Source organism: Chionomys nivalis, chromosome 22 (assembly GCF_950005125.1).
Source record: "Chionomys nivalis chromosome 22, mChiNiv1.1, whole genome shotgun sequence".
Classification (NCBI taxonomy): domain Eukaryota; kingdom Metazoa; phylum Chordata; class Mammalia; order Rodentia; family Cricetidae; genus Chionomys; species Chionomys nivalis.
Genome location: NC_080107.1, coordinates 7624706 through 7645166, shown reverse-complemented (window position 1 = coordinate 7645166; position 20461 = coordinate 7624706). Strand labels below are relative to the sequence as shown.

General features: G+C 46.0%; 1 protein-coding gene across 1 annotated transcript in view; it reads right to left on the bottom strand.

The window, feature by feature from the left end:
- Pde11a (phosphodiesterase 11A) overlaps positions 1 to 20461 on the bottom strand; it is a 270583-nt gene that overhangs the window by 41956 nt on the left and 208166 nt on the right. The window contains exons 13-15 of the mRNA XM_057754935.1: positions 20121 to 20230; positions 11233 to 11323; positions 8070 to 8170 (exon numbers count right to left, since the gene is read on the bottom strand). Coding sequence (XP_057610918.1) covers positions 8070 to 8170; positions 11233 to 11323; positions 20121 to 20230 — 302 coding nt within the window. The remainder of the gene's footprint in view (positions 1 to 8069; positions 8171 to 11232; positions 11324 to 20120; positions 20231 to 20461) is intronic.

The window sequence follows — 20461 nt, the reverse complement described above, 5'->3', positions numbered from 1 at the left end:
GGCCATAGAAAGTCTGTCAGATGGAGAGAAGACTATCTGCCTATAGCTTAATATGGGAAACCAAAGTCAAAATGTTGATATTTGGGGAACTCATTATGCCGGGCAGTATGTCGAGTTTAAAGGTTCCAAGAATTAGCTACAGAGAAAGGTGCATAGCATTCACGGTGACAGAGGTGCTGTATGGCCTGCCGAGGGGGGGAAGTCATCAGCTCTGTGAGCTACAATAACGACCAACCTGGCCAAGTGCACCCACTGACGCCATAGTGGCACAGATGTTATGGAATTAACCAGTGACTCTTTGTTTGGATTTAAGGCCTGCTCCACAGCAGGAAGCTCACGCCTGGTAGTGTAAACTCAGCCAAGGACCTAAGGCTAGGGAGGGCTAATGCTCTAGAGGAGAGCCTACTACTATTATTTTGCTAACTGGACATAGAGTCACTCTGGGTGGTAGAGCAGTATCGGGGCGGCACCTGTGTTTGAAACCTAAGCATATGTAGGCCGGAGCTACTACTGTCATTGGTGCCTACGTGTTCCAAGGACTGGGCCTTAGTTTCCCTTCATTACTCTTAAACTATGAATCAAATAACGACAGAGAGAATGGCAAGAGGATTAAATCAGTCTGGAATCCAACGGCTTGTCCAAATTAACATAGGAAATAATTTACTGACGCTCTCCGGTCCTCAGCTTCCCCATGCCTACTACGACGTTAACAAGATTATCTGTATCTAATGGGCTCAGGAAGTAAATGCAGCTGAGGCCAAGCCTGATCATCTGAGTTTGATTTCTCAGACCCACATCGTGGAAGGAGAGAACGGACCACACCAAGTTGTTCTCTGCCCTCCTTGCAGACACCGTAGCACACACACACCCACACACGCGCGCACAGACACACACACACAGATGCACCTGTGTGCATGCACACACACACTTAGACACACACACACACGAAATAAAAACGTAACAACACACTTTATCTTTCAGAAGACTACCTGTCTCCTTCGACTGCTTCTAGAGTCAAACAGGTCATGTATGTGCCTAGCTCCTCTGTGAGAACTGGGGACGTATCACTGCTGTTTTCATCACTAATTGCTGGAGAGGCAATAGCTCCTCTTTTCTGTCTGGAAACAGCACAGATACCGCAGGGCATCAGTACCATCTCTGGAGTTTTAACATTTGCGACTGCAGCTCTCTCCCTCTCTCTGCCCGTGCCGGTGTCATCTTTTACGGCGCATGTTTTATGAAGTTTCTGGCTGAATGATTTCTTTTTTATAAAGTGTGTTAAATTACCAGAGCTCTTTCCTATAGGTAATCTCCATTGACTGTCACACTGGGCCCCTGGCAAATGGGCCTGGGTAAAACACCCCAACTCCTATTTCTGACGAGAAAACCAAGGCGGAGAAAGTTTAGAGTGAGTGATTCTCTCAAAGTCACGAGGCTGGCTCCTGACGCAGATCTAATTTCTGCTTGTGCTGGCGAAAAGACTATTTAATTAGAGAAGAATTATTCTATGGAGGACTCAGAATCAGGCACAGGAAATCAGTTACTGAACACTGATCAGCAAGAGCCAAGTTTTCGTGAGTTGAAAAGTCAGACTGAATAATAAACCCTGCAGTAGGGTGAGAAGCTAGCTGTCCACACCAAGGCTTTCACCTGCTTGTTCTTGTGCCGTGGTCCTACGGGTCCTTTCCTGTGCTGCTTGTGGCATACAGGCACAAGGATACCCAAAGCCATTGGAAATGAAATCACAAGTCTTGTGGTTGCTTGGGTGTCTATACAATTCTATGTATCTCACGTGTTGCCCTTTCTGGATCACGACAGGAATTCTTGCCCCTAAGTGTGAGCTGTGAAGCCTTCTCCAAAGGTGGGATCTACTTCCTGTCCATTTGAGCATTTCTGGAGCGGCTTTCTTTATAGTTTGATCAATCCTTCCATAACTTTTTTTATTTTTACTTTATTTTTCTATGTAGCCCAGCTGGCTTCAAGTTTACTTTACTCCAGCCTTCTAAGTGCTGGGATCATGGGCCTGTGACACCACATCCACGTCAACCATGAAGTCTGATTTGAGCAGTGAGGGCAGAAGAACAAATGGTAACTAGACCTCTAGAATCGGTCTGAGGGGACCCCTTGTATCCTCTTGGCCCTACCATTCTCCAGCTGTTGCTAAGGCAACCAATACTATGACTTCTGTCACTGCTGCCCTGTGCAGGGCTTCCTATGTCCTGGCGTGCTTGGACTTCTCTTGTGTGGGACTGAAGGCAGTTGTGGGAATTTCCAGGCCCCGAGGATGAACAGCTTGGAAATGCACAGGAGTTTGGGAGGTTTGGGGCAAGTTTAGGCTCATGAGGATGGAGGCTGGAGGCCATTTGGAGATACAACCTATGAGATGTTTCAGGTGATCCCTTTAGGTTCCAGCCTGGCTGACCGTTGTCGTGGCCACCAAGGGATACAGCCTCACAGGAGCTTCCTGGACCCAGCTTTTCACCCCACTTCATCTTTGGTGTTATTTTCTTTTTCTTTTTCTTTTTTTTTTTTGGATTTTCGAGACAGGGTTTCTCTGTAGCTTTTGGTTCCTGTCCTGGAACTAGCTCTTCTAGACCAGGCTGGCCTTGAACTCACAGAGATCCACCTGCCTCTGCCTCCTGAGTGCTGGGATTAAAGGTGTGTGCCACCACCGCCCGGCTTTTTGGTGTTATTTTCAAAATTAAACTAAATGAATGCAGGCCTTTGCCTCCAACTGCATTTTGGGAAGGAGCTTAGGGGGCCCAAGTCAGTTAATAGGTTGAGGTAACTGACATTCCCTAAGTTGGGTAGTGTTGCTGTAGAATGTGCTACAGTTCAGATGGAACTCTTTCTTGACTCATCTATTAAAGAAAGGATGTGGTGGTTGTGGGAAACACCCTGAAACAGGGAGTATGGGTTCAGATTTTGCCAATAATTCCTTTTGTGACCCAAGCAATACAGTTCAACCAAGAGTTCCTGATCTGCAAAAGAGAGGGGACGAAGTGGATGGTGGCCTCTCCAATACACCTTCCAGTTCTCTGACTGGTGAAATACAAGCACCTGGATAGCGGTGTATATAGTAAGCTCTTTCTCCCTCATTAACCCGAGGGATCGTTTGGATGGGAAATACGGCCACACGTTAACACAACTTCAGACCAGTGTGCAGATCAGTCCCCTGGAGCTCTAGATTAGAGAATGAGCTATTCAGAACCTCACAAACAATCATGCTGGCGGAGGAGCAAGGCACTTCTGTGGGAGTCAGCGAACATTAGCCGGGGCTGCAGTGTCAAGATAAGAGCAGAGTAATGAGCAGAGGGGACTCACAACAAACTTCCCTGTCGGCGTTCCCGCGGCGCTCAGTCATTCCACACATCCCGGACACAGCTTGATACATGGATACCAAGAGCTGAAGGTGGCTCCCCCTTTGTCCCTTAAGAGCTGAAGGTGGCTCCCCCCTTTGTCCCTTTAAGAGCTGAAGGTGGCTCCCCACTTTGTCCCTTTAAGAGTTATTTGGAAACTTGGTTTAGAAAATGCTTCTATTTTGAAAAAAATTAACACAAGATCTTGCAAGTGCCAGACAGGAAAAAATAAAACAAAATGACTACAAAAAACAAAACAAACCCCCAAACCAAAATACCTTGTACCATGGATTTCTCATAAATTCTCATAAATTCCAATCCAGGAACATCAGTCTAGAAAAAGATGGGAGGCCATGATAGTGAAGGTAGCCTGAGGGCCACAGAACATGTGGATTGTAAAACAATGAGGCCGTCGTCACCACTCATAAGATGTTTAATATACGTACAGTACGTTATTGCCACTCTATACAGGAAGGAAGGCATCTCAGAGGGAAGTAACGCATTGGATGACGCATAGCTAGCTAGCAACAGAGCCTGGGGCTTCTAAAATATACATTTTTAAATTTTAATTAATATTAGTATTTGTTGGACTGGGGAGATAATAAAGTACGTATCACATAAGCATGGGAACCTGAGTTCAGGTCCCAGGCCCCACGTTATGAAGCTAGGTGTGGTGAGGCTCACCTGCAGTCCTGAAGCTAAAGAGAGGGGCTCCTGGGGCTTGCGGGCCACCAGTCTAGTTTATTTGGTAAGTTCAAGCCAATAAGAAACCCTGTCTCAAAAAACAAGGTGGCCAGCACACAGTAAATAAGATTCTTTAAATTTTTTTTTACATTTATTGTGCGTGTGTGCGCGCATACATTTGCCATGGTACATGTGTGGAGGTTGGAGGACAACCTGAAGACGTTGTTCTCTCTTTTAGCATGTGGATTCTGAGATCAAACCCAGGTAGTCAGTCAAAGCAGCCACTATTTTGTTGGCGTGGGATGTCCTTCTGTATATATGTTGCTTTTATTGGTTGACAAATAAAGCTGTTTGGGCCAATGGCTTAGCAAAGTAAAGCCAGGTGGGAAATGCAAACAGAGATAGAAAGAGAGAGTGGGCAGAGCCTGGGAGATAGCATGTAGCTGTGGAAGGAGAAAGACCTTTCCTGTAAGCCACAGCCTCCTGGCCATACACAGATTAATAGAAATATGCCCTAGTCATTGGTCGAACAGTGCTGTGACTAATATGGCTTCTGTGTGATTATTCAGGTCTGGGAGGGCAGAAAGGAAACCAGGAAACAAAGAATGAGCAGCCTCCCCTACATTTTCTACCTGCCGACCATCTCGCCAGTCCTTTATGGAAACCTCTGTATTTGTGAGATGGAGAACAGGTGTATGATTAGCAAATCTAAGAGCTCCAAAAGGCTTGCGAGACAGGTACGCCTTGTTGCCCTTAGTCTTTTGACTGATCTTCCCAAAGCTTTCGTTTTTCTGTAACCATCATGCTTCCATTTTCCAGTGCTTTCTTCGTCATGCCTCCTCCTGCTACTCCTTAAAGCAGCCCTATTATTGTTTAATGGATGAACAACTGGGTTTTCTCTACGGTGCTTTTTCTTTTCCGTTTTGGTGTCTGTTTTTCATTAGAGGTAATAAAGCCTCTCTGATCTTTGGTTAACTGTTTGTGTGTCCCAGTTAGGAATTAAAAGACTAATGGGGGGGGGACGGAGAGAAGGAGGGAAGGAGGGAGGGAGGATGGTTCACTAAATAAAAGAAAGTCTGGTTAAATTTGAGTTTTTAATTAAAAAAAAATCCCATCTAAGTGTATTTCCAGAATTTAATGGGTTAAACAGACACAGACACACACACACACACACACCCCAGTTGTTTATTATGACTTTGAAGCTGACAGCTTTGGCATGTGGTTTATAGACTCCCTAAAAACTTCAGAGTGATTGGGTTCTGGGCTTTCATTTGAGAAAATCCAGAGTCTTGGTTCATTTCATTGAACCCCTATGTTTGAGACCTGCTTGTCCTCCCCAGGGCAGAACCCCCATTTTCATTTCTTGGGCTTTTCCCGGAGAGACACACAAGCTGGCTCCCAGTGGGGGAGGGCTTCTCAGTGCTCTGTAAACTGAGTAGTGGGCAATCTCCTTGTCTAAGATTTGAGTGCCTCCAGCCAGGCACTGGGCTGAGCTCCTGGAGTTCAGTTGAGGAGAGGGAGGAGGGTTCGTAAGAGCAAGGGAGATCAAGACCATGATGGGGAAACCCACAGAGACAGCTGACCCCAGCTAGCGGGAGCTCGTGGCCTCTGGACTGAGAGCTGGGGAACCTGCATGGGACCGAACTAGGCCCTCTGAATGTGGGTGACAGTTACATGGCTTGATCTGTTGGGAGGGCCCCTGGCAGTCAGACCAGGATTTATCCTGGGTGCATGAACTGGCTTTTTGGAGCCCATTCCCTATGGAGGGAGACCTTGCTCAGCTTTGATGCAGCAGAGAGGGTCTTGGTCCTGCCTCAGCTGCATAGTCCAGACTTTGTTGATTCCCCATGGGTGGCCTTACCACCTCTGAAGAATGGATGGGGTTGGGGTGAGGGGAGGCGGGGGAGGCAGGAGAAGGGAGGGAGAACTGGGGTTGGTTTACAAAATGAAAAAAATGTAAAGCAAAAAAGGAAAAGATTTGAGTGCCACTTCCACCTTTCATGGCGCTTTGGGCGTGAAGCTTCACCAAAGCGCTGCTGAGTGGCTGCTCTTCAGTGCCCTCCTCCTCTGAGAGCCCTGCCTCTTATGGCTACCCAGCTGGGTCATCTACCACCTCACTCAGCCACCTCCATAGGCTTCTCTTGTCAGTAGTGGTGTGCCCTCTCCTTTTATATTTAACCCTTTAGAGACATGACATATCATGAGAATCCCAAGGAGGAGGGAGAGTGAACTTTCACGTCACCAGACTTAATGGAGATGACAGAAGGAAATATAAATCCCAGCCACTAATACTCACAGCCTTTACTCCGTCCATTGTCCCGTGCAGTAATCCAGTAATAAATGCCTGAGGCGTGGATGGCCCATTGTCTGCACTAGTATCCCTTCTTGCCCTCTCCACTGTCACTAGATTCTAAGGTTATTCAGAGCAAGGTCTTCCTTCCCTACACTCTCCGATGCTAGATGTAGCCACAAAACCGAATTCTGACTAGTGAAATGTAGGCGGAAGTAGTAAGTGGCAGCTTCCAGAGAGCCTTGGAAGACAACCTGAGCTACCGCTGGCCTCTTTTATCCCATCTTCGTGTTAACCTGCAGGTGAGCAGTCGTACTGGGACTTGAGCAATCGTCCCTGACTAACAGGTAGAAACTGATGTCATAGGAAGAGAGAAGAGACCTGGTCCGTGAGGACGTCATTGGCCACCACACCAGCAGCAGGTTGTGGGTCTCTGTGCTTCTTGTACACAGCAGAGAACTGCTGCTTTGGGTTTTCTATTTCCTACCACTGAACCTAATTATAACTGCTGTGGTGTCAAGGTCCAGTAAGACTTGAAAGGGCGAGTCAGTTCAGACAGTGGGTGGAGCAGGCATGGGGATCGGAGTCTACGTAGGAACGATGATATGCTATGATTGTGGTATAAGGGACATGGCATTGTTTCAAAGGATAATAGGTAGTCAGGTATGGTCAAAGCAGATAGATGCTATAGGGGAGAACTGAAAGATAATAATGCAAGGGAAAAGTGGGGTCAGAGAAATGGCTCAATGGTTAAGACTGTGTTGTTCATGCAGAAGACCAGAGTTAGGTTTCCAGCACCTATTTCTAGTGACTCACAGCTGCCTGTAACTCCAGGTCCAGAGAATTTGACATCCGCTTCTGGTCTCCAGGGGCACAACACTTATTTTCATGAACCCCCCATACATACATATAATTAAATAATAAACATTTTTTTTAAAAAAAAAAAAGAATGGAAAATAGAGAGGGGGCAATAAGGAAGGATTTTGCCTGTCAAACTAAGTTTAAGGTTTTCTTAATGGCTGGAAGGCAGGGATAAGTGTCCACAATGCTGGGAGTTAGAATGAAGCATTTCAGACCCCCTCCCTGCAGCTAACCTACATCAGGGTAATACAGATGAGAGGTCAGGAAAACAATCTCAGTAGAGAGAACAGAGCATGAGTTACAAAACTCAAATGGGGAAGGACTGAAAATTTACAGCGGATCTGGAAAAGGAGAAATACACCTGGGTGTTGGGGAAACAAAGAGTAGGAACTGGCATGGGGCATCCGTAAGCCTTTTACATCAGGAAAGCTAGAAAAGACCACAGCCTTTGGTGACCACTGACAGAACAGGGGACAGACCGCTGTTCAAAGTACAAACCAGGGAAAAGGGCAAGTGTCTAATCACGCTTCCATCTGTGAACATAGTTCATCATCACCGTCAGCACTATTACAGAAACAAATAATATTGGAAATAGCCGTTGTAGGCAGCATATGAAATATCCTGGGTAGCACTTGGCTTCAGAGTCATGAGATCCAAAGAAGGCTCATCAGCATAAGGAAGACTTCAAACTTGTCACTATCATCCTGAATTATTTTTGGAGTGCAGAAACTGCCCCAATGAGCTGAGTTTAGCTAAGGGGAGGACAGAGAGCAAAGCTGGAATAATTCAATGTAATATTCAGCATGGACCCAGACGTTAATTAAAGATGGAGTGTTAGTACCCATCTGTCAAATAGACCAAGTTCCAACACTTACTCAAAGTACAGCGTGAGGTCAGTGGCTAGTATCGACTGCTTTAGAAGCTGCATGAGGTCACTGTATTCCTTGGAGGACAAATTAGCGAAGATGTTGTGACCCTGCAATGAGAAGGCAGAAAGTCACAAACACACCATTCCACCTGGAGCTGATGACTGCAGGTTTTACCTATGTCCTAAAGATGATCAGAACATAGATCATCATAAACATAGATCAGAATAAAATTTAAGTTTGGTAAAGCTTTTTGCATATATGTATATATTCATTTTTATTTCTATCTTTGTGTTAGATGGATATAGAAGTACAAAGTAGAGTGGGGAAGTGAGCTAAACGCTTGGGAATCTTTCTGATCCCCAAAGAAATACTGCTTCTACTAGGAAAGATTTAGCTAGAAACTCTTGCTGTGGTGACAACTGACTTTGAGAAGAGCAAAAACCATTAGACTATGGTGTCTCAATGGGGGAGGTTTAGACAATGGAAGCGTTGGGAGCAAATAGAGACATTTTGGACACTCATGACTGCCTGGGACACTACTAACTTTTAATACCTTTACTAGGAGAGGCTAGGATGTAGGTAAACAACCTTCAGCAACCAGGGGATGCCACTCAAAGACCGGGCTCCCTGCTGAAGTGAGGAACCCCGCACTGAGCTGTCAGGCTGCTTTGATAATGCATGTTCTGGATTAAATTCTGAACAGCTAGAATGGAGAAGCAATTATCTGGGTGCAGAGGGGCTCTAACGATGACTTCTACCAAACAAAAACTGCAATACAACTTCACCTCCATGCTATCAGAGAGCATTCTTGTTCCTTCTAGAAGACTCAGCCCCAGTGCTTGCTGTTAGCAAGGTGGGAAACCCTTCAGCAATGCGACCATCATTTATTCCATACGCTTGCCGAGTCAGGATTTCTTTTTGTCTGTTTTTCTTAGCATGAACTATGAACTCATAAGCATGTGACCCGGGAACTGGATCACTTTGAACCTAGAACTGAGAGCCAAAGGTTGGTGGGGAAGAAAAGGAGAAAACGAGTTCTCAAGAAGAAACTATTTTCCACGAGAGATAAATTAATTTATCCAGGGGACCAGAATATCAATTAGCAATTTCATCTGAATCAAGCATTAGGTAATAATCTGCTTCGCTGAGCTGATTTATTTCTTCAGGCGAGCCCTCCCCTCTTGACTACAGGGTGTTGGCTCCACCTGGGACCAAGTCCAATATTAACAGTCAATTTAAATGAACTCTTCCAGGCCTTTAATTCAGCGATTAAGAGGACAAAGAATTCGAGGAAGGCTGGACCAGGATTTTGTACAGGCATCCCCTCATGGGACAGTTACAAGCAAGCATTCTGGAGCCTGGGAAAAAGTTGTTTACAATGTTTGGAAAAATGGTCACCTGGATTCAGCACCTTCACTTGGGGAAAAGCAAAGCAGCCTTAGGAGCAAGGCTGAGTAGAAGCTTGCCATCAGACAAGGGAACTCACCTGAATTTGTGCTGGTTTTTTGTGACGTGCCTTTTACTGCTTTTAAGGGTAAATAGTGCTATTCTTGGGGAACAAAGCCAGCCAAATCAGCTTTCACTTATAAAAGTTAGTTTGCCCCAGGGCATCATTGAATACGCAAATTAACCTTGAAGAGCACCTCAGGGTTTGACCCTTAAGTGGAAATGAGTCTCTCACAAATACTGCGAGAGACTAGGTCTTGGGGAAACAGCCCTAGGTGTAGGGAACCAGCAAGAAGGGCAGGATGGGAAATCCAGGGCTAGAGAAAGAAAGGCTTGAGGCTAGCTTCTTCAAGACCTCTATGTAAACCAGAACATGGGATAGGCACGACATGCCTTCCTGGTGGCAGAATGGAGTGGAGGTGCGGCCTGAGACTCGTTGTCTGCTTCCGTGTTCACTGGTCGTTGTCACTGGGAAGAAACTGGAGTAGGGGCTGACCAATGTGTCCCGGTGAGAAGACCCGGACCTAAGGGCGCTCGGCTGTTTATGATCCCCATGACTACGGAGGTGGCGCTCTGGAGTCAGAGGTAGGAACTCATCACATTTTCCATCAGGGAAAAGACAAGCTAAACAAAAGTACCTGCCATCCCTGCCTCCTCCCCGGCTCTCAGCTCACATGTGGCTTTCATATTCCAGAGCCACAGACGACAGGAAGTTGGCTCCACCGGTTCTCAAGGCCCTTACTTAGGAGCTTTATCCTAAATGAAAACACAGTGCCTCTGGTAGGCTGCCCTGCCCAAGCCCACATTCAGGCTCTGGAGTGGTGGGTCTCTCTTATGAGGCTCAAGGCTTTGGTGATATTACAAAAGACAGGTTTCCTCACGATAGTCTAGAGGAAAAAAAACCCTCTCCATATTTAATGATGCCATCCCAGTGAAACAGGGCCTTAATGACGATAATAATAATAATTAATGGCATAGCCAGAGAGCTGAAAAATAACAGGGGACAGACGATCCCTTCCTGGCCAAAAAAAAAAAAAAAAAAAAAAAAAAGGTCTGTATGCCATCATAAAATTAAACAGATTTTTCCTGGCAAGTTAAAAACTCAGCTGCTGCAGCCAGAGTAAGTCAGTCGTTTCTGTTTTTCTCTGCAGAGAGAGACATGTTGATGCTCCAATGCATCAGAAAGCCTTTTGAGTCTCACGTTGCTGCAGAAAGCAAAATAAGGCATATGGCTTTAGCCCCGGCCTTGGGGTTAGTAGCCATCTTTCGCTTTCAAATGCAGTCCTACCAAAAAATTCAGTTCTTTTGTCTTTTATAAGCATCTCAGTTTCACTATCAAAGCTTGGCTCTTCCTGTTTTTACCATCTCTTTGCATGGTGTTGGGCTCCACAGAATGGAAAGTTGGACCACTCTGTCATAAATCAAGACTGCATCCTTCAAGAAAGACAAGATGATGATGCTCTGGCGATAGGCAACCTTCACCTGGTACCCTGTAAGTGATCCTGCACCTGCAAAACCTGCAAAACCTCCAGCAGAGCCAAGTGAGGCAGCTCAGGAAGACCTGGAACAAGGTCTTTGGCATGGGATAGGTTCACACAAGGCACCAGGGTCTGAGTTAAAGTAAACGTGGGCTCTCACTTCTCTGCGTTTGTACATAGTACATTAGGGAGCGCGGACCGTGCAGTTGACCTTCTGTGGAGGACAGAAGCGGAGCAGGCCTCACCTCACTCTGAAGGATCATCACAGCGTGGTTAAAATGGTGATGCTCTAAGGTGGCCGATGTCCCGTAGAGCTGGGCCAGCGCAGAGTCACTCCTGAAAGAGAGCAGAAGACCGAATAGGCAGAACCCCTCATCTTAACCGCTTTTGGTGGTGGACCAAAAAGCAAATGCTTTCTCTGTAATTGCTGTGGACTTCATTTGTCCCTTAAGCAAACTTTTCAAGACCTTTCTACGTGTTAGGTTGGATGCAGTGAATGATAGTTAACAGCCGCAGTCCCTGTCTTTAAGCAGTTTACAGACTGGCGAGGGACAAGATGTGATTCTGAGAAAAAGTAAAACAGGCAGCGGCAGTACAGAGACCAAGGGCTGTGTGTGTGTGTGTGTGTGTAACTTTTGCCTCTGATCTGTGTAGGCTTCATGAACTAAACCTTATAGATCTAAATATACACAGGAACTTTCTCCTATCAGACATGCCTGACTCTCCACAAGAAGACTTGGAGAATATTCCACACTCTTCGTTATCTACTCTGTATGTGTTTTAACAAACTTCTGTTAATATCAATTCTCCACCAAGGTCCACCACCACATCTTAGTGTAGAAGACCAGAGATCTCCTTGAATCTGAAGTCATAGCTCTTCCTTCTGTAACTAGCCTTAGGCTATTACTTGACTTTAAGGCTCAGTTTCTTTGTCTCTTAAATCATGTCAGCACTGTCCACCTCATCTGTTGGTTTATGAGGGGACAATGGAATGCTTGAAGGTGCTTGTCATAGTGCCAGATAGGGAGTAGATAGGAGTCTATATTAATTATTAATAGATAATTAAAACGCACATGGACATTTCCATTTTAAATGAACACGGTGTTCACTGATACCTAGGGTGGGGGTTCCTTTGAGTTTCTGTAAATTTCATGTATGTAGGACAGTCCACCCCTCAACAAGGCCAGTCCAGTGTTGAACAAGGGTTCCAACAGTTCACCTCAGCTGTTTCTTCAGAGTTGGAGTTTGGGCATGTTAGGGGCCAAGAGAGACCCAAGGAGTCAAACAGCCGTTCTAGGACTCTGCTGAGGATCCATCCAGGTCCCCACGTTCTTTGCTGGCTTGCTGCAGAGAGTTCCTGAGGAGAGTTTGGCTTTAACTTGCAAATGACAGAGATTGCCATCTTGGAGCTGATCCTGCCAGCGAGAGAAAGAAAGACTGCACCCGTACACAAGACGGATTTCCATCCCAGGCTGCCTGGCTCCTGACAACCTGAGGTTCCGGGGTGCAGAGGACCCGTGATCCTTGGGGAGGCTCAGTGCTACTGCATCCTGAGTAGCAGGAAGGTTAGGTGGAAGAGAGCTTGTGATGAAGAGGATTGATGAAGGAGGGAACTAGATTTTAGTTGGGTATGGGTTATCTCCTTAAGTCCTGCCTAAGTCCGCCAGCTACATCATCTAGTGAGTGGGCAGACAGAGTTCAGGCTAATCTCACTGATGGGTTAACATTTAAGGTCCTTTGCCATTACATAGAAGGCGTTTCCGTGATATTGCGCACACAGTGTGGCTTGGACTTGGATGCTGAGCTTCTGTGTGCCTGACATGGAGTAGGTGCTTAAAAGTAACTCGTTCGTGGTGCTGTGTGGAGAGGGTATGGCTGAACTAGGAGGCTGATGGTAATATCTGTGTCAGCATATTTTATAATATATTTAATTTTATACACATATTTATTTATATTTTATATATAACATATTATATTTATTTAAATATACATATAATATATTTAAAAATATATGTGTAATATATTTTATAGTGATTACATTACTGCTAATAACAGCCACCATCCGTGAGTGCCTGCCACGCACTGAGAGTCACACTGCCCCTTGATGTATAACCCCACCGAGTTGTGGTAACAACTACAAAAGAGGTATTATTTTCTCACTTTAAATCAAAAGAAACAGAGGCTCAGAGAAGCTCCCAGGTTTTCTAAGGTCACAGAGCCAGCCAGCATCAGGCCTGAGTTTGAATCTCAGTTTGTAAGCTGCACTGCAGTGGGAGAATAAAAGACCTAACCCACATTTCTGATACTTGATCCTCTATTCTGACAAGGCTGTTGGCTGCAGATGAAAAAGCTTTCAAAACACAATTTCCAGGACAGGCTCCAAAACCACAGAGAAACCCTGTCTCGAAACACCAAAAAAAAAAAAAAAAAAAAAAAAAAAAAAAAAAAAAAAAAAAAAACAAACAAACAAACAAACAAACAAAAAAAAAAACAAAACACCACAATTTGGAAGTCCGCTAGCCTAGCAGTTAACCCCGGGCTCCAAGCCCCTCCTTCATTCCTGTAAAACCGGCTTGTTCCTGGACTCTTCACTCATGGGTATGAGCCCTGGGGACAGAGTGGCTGGGAGAGGAGGGACGTCTAAGCTCTCTTTATCCGTTGGTTTTCACCGCGTGAGAGGTGAGCTATAGATGCTTACAGGTCTCTTAGTGTTTCCTTCATTCAGGATGGATAAGATGCTAATGCCTTCCGCCGGCAGAGGACGCCTTAGGAGACGCACTGAGGCTTGCTCTCCTCTGCCCTTCCTCCCCTGCTCACTGGGCTTCAGAACTGCTGGCCTCCAGCAGGGTGGTCAGGGTCTTATTATTAGATTCTCTATTTGTGCCTTTCTGTAATCCCGTTTTACGTTCATTCGATACAGAAAAAGTGTAAATTTTGAAATTGAACCATACTTAGTGTGCATCCAGAGAATGGAGCCAGTACTAACTCCAGGAAAGTCACTCAAGAAATACTGTTCCACAAGGACCCCTGACTTGTACTATTGTGTGTGGTTCCTACCAGCACTTCTAAGACTTCCAAACCTCATGGTGCCTTCTTTCCAAGGTGCACCAGGAACTCTGCCTGCCGTGTTCTTATGTCTCACATACTGTGGATGTCCTAGGAACACCCTGAGCAAACGCCACTTTGCACAAAACAGAAAATAAACATAGTGGCAGAAGATAAACCCATCCATCGGGATAAACTTTCTCAAGAAACATTCTATAGACTATTACTAACGTGAAATGCCAAAAGATATGACAAGCTGAAGTAAAAAGGGTTCCAATGTCAAATAACTTGGAGAAATGCTGGCTTTAAAAGCTCAAACTTCTTATGGTAGGCATTGATATGTAAACACAAGCCCTATGGTTCTACAGGGAGGGGCACGATATGCACCTTATGCACCCTTAACTGGTCATAAAGCCATTTCTAAAGAGCTCATGTCTTTCATGTAAAACACTGCATGGATACATAATCCTGCTTTTTAAATGAAGACACCTTCCATCAGTCATATAAGACTGTCTTTAATGCTGCGTCTCATTTTGATTGTCTATGGTAAATATATCCGTCACGAGTAGCTTTGGGCACATACCCAGTAGCTGCAGAAATACGATCATATATATTTATATGCGTACGTGTGCATATGCAGAGTGCTTGGGAAGTGGGGGAGGAAACATGGTAACTCATAAATGTGAAAATTCCTGATGTGCGTTATTGCTTCAATCCAAATACTGATGCCTTTGACTTTTAGACTCGCTACACAGAACAGAAATGTACAAAACTGTAAAAGGGGCAGTTCTGTTGCAGACATTCATTGCTTAGTGCCGACACTAAAAGTTCGTGCACACCAAAGTACGCCCTCCCCACAGCCTGGATATGCATATTCTCTGAGAAAAAGAGCTAACAGCGGCCTGCAGCCGGGGCTTCGAGGAAACTTTAAACAGGCAAACTATGAAAGGTAATTAGGAAGCTGGGAATTGCTGGGAGGTGGTGAGGAATGGGATTAGGCTGTCAGGGCAGATTAATGTGCCCCAGTATTTCACTTCTGGGACCTGGCCGAAAGCGACAAGATGGGTTTTCATTCCCAAGAAATGAGTGTAAGAGATTATGCTAGAAATGAATGGAAGGAATCTCCTAGGAGAATATACTACAAAGCTGTGCCATACTGATATTTAATCATCGGGGGCAGCTGTAATAGAGAGGGGGATGAGTGGGCCATACTGTCCCTGGAGAGAAGAGAGGAGAGCAATTTCAGAGCGCGGTGGTATTGGTGGCCTCTCTCCCTATTGATCATTCACTGCACGCTCTCCAATACTTAAAAATTAAGGCTAAAATATGAAAATGCAAAGGCTCACTTATCAGAAAGGCTAAGGGCATAAATCAAATGGTGCTCTAATGTCACGCTTTTTTTATTGTAGAGGTATTTTGCATTTTATATAGTAATTTGTCCCTTGCTAAAAGTCTCCTGTTTGTTTTTTAATTGCCTATAGCATGTAGCCTACGCTTTGCCACATAACGACTGTAGCATGTAAGCTCTGTTGCCAAATCATCCGAACAGCTGGGATTCGAGCATGCAGAGCTTAAGGAAAGGGATTGTCTGCTGCAATTCCTACTTCTCCCAGAATGCTTAGTGCAAGACCTTGAACACAAAAAACACTCCATCGTTGAAGAATGAAGGCGGAGAACAGGTTACAGGTTTCTTCTTAAGGATTTCAAACAACGGTACCCTCACTGGGGAAATCTTACTCTACTCACTAAACAGCTGTGTTAGAAGTCGCTCTGACATCCACTGTCAAACGGAATCTTCACTGAGGCTGAGCTAGCCATAGGTGGTGTAAATCCAAACGTGACCTCACGGGGTAGTGGAAGGGCTGATGGGCATCTGTGAGCTGGGGAGCTGGATGCAAGCTGACTTGATCTGAGAAAATGCTCCGTACTGTCTTAGAGTACAGAGAGTTGATAGTGGGGCTGGAGGGCACAAAGCAGTTCGGTGTCAGTAACTTATTACTTACCCAATATCGGTAGAAGTCGTTTAGCCCAGGACCTGAGATTTCAGGGCGTTCATTGCCATTTTTGCAAGTTTAAGACACTGAATACAGAGATTCAGTTCGGTTCTACATGCTCTACATTTTGAGTTGCTGGATGTCAGGATATATTTTAGTTTTCTAAAGCTTATCTGGCAAGATGACTAACAAGCTGAAAGCCCAATGTCAGTAGCCCAAGACAGATGTCCGGAAGTCAAGGACAGCATTGGTGCAGCAGTGAAAGAGTGGTCTGGGAATCAGAGATCTCAGTCCGATTGTGTCATACTACATTTTGGTGGATGAATTTGGACAAGCTGTAAAACGGAGACAAAACTATCTACAGAAGATAGGGCAAGGGCTTGGCAGAGTGAAAACACAAACGATCCTTTTCCTTGTCTTGGGGACTGGTTTTTGCAAGAAACAAAAATGAAGAACGACAAACTTCATCAGGAAAGGTCTTGATTAAACGACACGGGAGCCCTGACTGGGTCATGAGAGCGGCCGAGTGCCCCGGAAGTAGGAAGAGTAATGGGCAGAGACTGGTGTGATGCCTGATTTTTTTCACTTTCCCTACGTCTGCATTCTCCTTTTGACTTCTCTCTGCCTGTTATCCTCCTCCTCCACTCCTTTCTGGCCTTCTTGCTTCTCTCATCCACTTGGTATCACAGCTTCTCCTGACAGCAGTCACGAGTCTACAGGGAGCTGCAGCTCAGCTCTCTACAGCTAACTGCTGTAATGTCATGGGGCGTACACAGTGATGTCTTACTGGTCCGGCTCTGGTTAGGGGTGGGATCTCGGTCTAATCTGCCGAGGGGCCGATGTGGAGAAGAGCTTCTCCGTTCAGTGTGGTGCATAGACTGGCTGGAGGGGGGGTCGTGGCATTCTGGGACATCGTGCCACTGTGCATGTCACTCTTCAAAAGAACACACAGGGGCTTCACTCCTGGTTTACAGACACAATTCTAACTGGTTGGCTCTTCTTTCTGCATCATTGGTACTATGATAGAGGTCTGGGAAGAGGGGCCTAGGGTGGCATAAACTGACAGTATACACTGGCATGGGGAAGAAAAAACTTAGAAAAATAAGACATTGAATTTAAATAAGACACTGTCAAAAGGAGCATGTGGTATAAACATTAATAGGTTTCAGTTATGTTTCACCATCCGCATCTGTAAAAGGCTACATTGATCAAGAAACTCCATTGAGAAGGTATATTAAAATACAACTCTCTCAATCACCATTCATTAATTCAGCAAACATTTCCTGTGTGTCTGTTACGTACCTGGCACTGCTGGGTCCCAGTTCTTAAAGAAGAAGAGGGGTACATCTGAAAGTTAGCAATTACAATGGAGGCCTGTGGATACTTTGGAAAGACTTTTCCAGGGCATGGAACAGTGATGAGGGGAGTGTGCATGGAGCGGAACCCTGGAAGTGCTGGGTTCAGAGGCGCTGTGGGGAAAGGAGCGGAAGGGCGTTCTCTGGAGTAGAAACAGCACAATAGACACGAGAAAGAATTAGCCAGTCTGAGAGCACAGCTCTTCTGTATGGGATGAATGGATGGGCAAGTCGGTGCTAAGCCGGAGAAATGAGGCAGAGTCTGATTTAAAGGAGCCTAATGGGGCTAAATTACGGAATATGAATATCTACAATTCACAGGAGGCCTGAGGACAAAGCAGGAGAGTGACAGGGACACCTTTGTGAAAAAGAAGGATTCTTTTATTTATTTATTTATTTATTTATTTATTTATTTATTTATTTATTTATTTTTTCGAGACAGGGTTTCTCTGTGGTTTTGGTGCCTGTCCTGGAACTAGCTCTTGTAGACCAGGCTGGCCTCGAACTCACAGAGATCCGCCTGCCTCTGCCTCCCCTTAGAATGCTGATCAGACACGAGGAGAGCCGGGCTTGCTGCTGAAGCGTCAGGAGAGCTACAGGAAGTAGAAATTGATCCAAGAGTGCAGAGGAGGGGTTGGCCTTACCAAGATGCCACGGAGGCTGCCCAGTAACCTGCACTTTCCTGAGGATAGAGACTGAGAATGAGAGGACTCTGGGACTTCCAGCAGTTGGCGGGAGGATCTGGAGACAAGCGATTGTGAATCGTGGCCCTGAGAAATGTAGCCAGGGCTCAGGAAGGAGTGCACGAGAGCAGGAGAAGAATTGGGGACACAAGAAAAGAGGCCTTGAAGCAAACTAAGGAGGAAGGCTACATAGGTAGATAAAGATTTTTTTTGTGGAAAAAAAACGAAGAGAAGTTTAAGAAGCGGAAGTAAGAAAATATGACCCATGGAAAACAGGGCCAAGAAGGGAGGGCGTGAAAAAGGGCACAGCAGCTTCGAAAGGGGGCCACTGAGGGCTGTTTTCCTAGGGGGAGGGTATCGAAAGCCTGTGTGCAGGCAGGGGTTGGAGGCAATGAAGACAACCAACACAGAAACTTGCCCGGGAAGGAAAGAAGGAAACGGAACCGTCACTAAAAGGACAAGTGGGGGTGCAGGTGGAATTTTCAAGATGGGCAGGATTACTCATGTTAATTAGATGCAGAGCACCCACAGACAGGGAAACACAGATACAGGAGAGAGGCGGGAGATGGATGGAAAAGGGTCCTGGAGGAGCGAGGCGAGAAAGATCCCGAGCAGAGACGGGATTGGCCTCAGACGTGGGAAAGGCAGCATTTTCACTGAGATAGGAGGGAAAGGGGAAAGGATGGGGTGGGATAGATAAGTGTGTAGGTGGCAGGGGAGGAAATTGAGAGCATCCTCGATTGATGGCCTCAATTTTCTCGGTGAAGTAGGAGGCAAGGTGATCCGTAGCGTGGTGTGGGAAGGCAGTGAAGCTTGGGAAAAGAGAACACTGGCGGTGCATAACTGCTAAGAGCGGTGCAGGCTGAGCTGGGGGGCGCATGCGCAGAGATTGACACAGAGTCCCGAGCGCGCAGTTGAGTGGAAACGATGTCCGTCTACTGTGTCTCAAGCTCGCACAACTGTGATATTTTCTCCCAGGGCTTGGACAAGTCTAGGCAGGGTAGCTAGAAATGGAATTGGTAGACCGAACCAAGGCTGTGGTTTTGTGCAGACCCGGATGTCACAGAGGTTTAAGAGGGTCAAGGAACTGTTGGATACTGGCTATCAACGGGAGGCGCTTGAAGTGCTGGGCTAGAGGATGAGAGATGGAGAGAGAGGAGGACACACGATCAAAGCAGTTTGCTAGACCAGATCAAGACGTCAAGGTCCAGCTCAGGGGGTGTTGGAGGGAGGAAAGCTGAAACACACGGTGGGTTGTTAGGATTTCAGCCGGCAGAGGTCTACCTGTTTGGAGAACTTTGAAGTCTGTCACCTGAAAGCTAATCCCACCCCTCTATAGAAGCTGTTCCTCCTGTTCCCAGACAAAACGTGACTCCAGGGCCTCTGACCGTCTCCTAAGCAGATACATAGCTCAAAGAACATTAAAACTCGACCTCATTGCGAGAGTCCTGACATCTGGAAGTTAACATGCGCTAAGTTCGGGGGCCCTTGCTACAGTGTGAGCCACCGAGCAGTGGCTTTCTTGACCAGTGTAACTTACTTGGGAGCAGACTGGTCTATGTATGTGACTAAGGTGCAGGGTGGACAGTCGCTTACCCATCCCTATGTTTATGTGAGTCCTTTGTCTGTTTTCCGTGTCTCCATGGGAATAGGAAGAACAGAACACTCTTTGTTTCATTAATCTTCCTGAGCCTTTTTTTATTCCAGTCATCTCAAAATCAGACCAGAGAGGAGCAGATCCTAGTGGCCTGTCATGCCACGGAGGCAAACAGGCAGGGAGAGGAAGAGAATAGGACTTTGAAAACCTGAACTGTGCTCTCTGACGGAGGTCAGCAGAGGCAGACCAAATCAACAAGCATGACGTGAAGGGCAAATTTGCAATTAAAAGAAGAATAGGGAATTATAAAGATGGATGGGCCCCATGACATGCATGCCCAAGCCTGCGTGGCCTTGTCCTCCGATGCCAGAAATTAATGCTTTACTCTTTAGCGCTCGTCACCTTTGGCTCCGGACAGAAAGGCAAATGCATTAAAATCACAACAATTAGAACACTTACTTAGCTTGGAAGGCGTTGTTGGTTCCCCTGTGGTCGAGGTCATGACACAGGCATCCCACAATCACCGCTAAAATTTCCACCTCAGTCAGAATCTCTTGAAACCCAGCAGTCTGGGAAGAAGGGGACAATGGCAAGTCAGTGCCAGGGGCAGGGGGCTGGGGAAACCCAGTCAGCTGAGCAGCAATCGGCTGGTTGCAGGCCCACACCATTTTAGCAAATGATTAACTGTCACCCTCTTAGATGACAGTGTGCTGAGTGGTCACTTGCTTAGCCTGAGGTCCCCACAGTGAGGGATTCGCTTGCTGTCGCATTGGGACAGAGATCAGTTTGCTTCCTTTCCT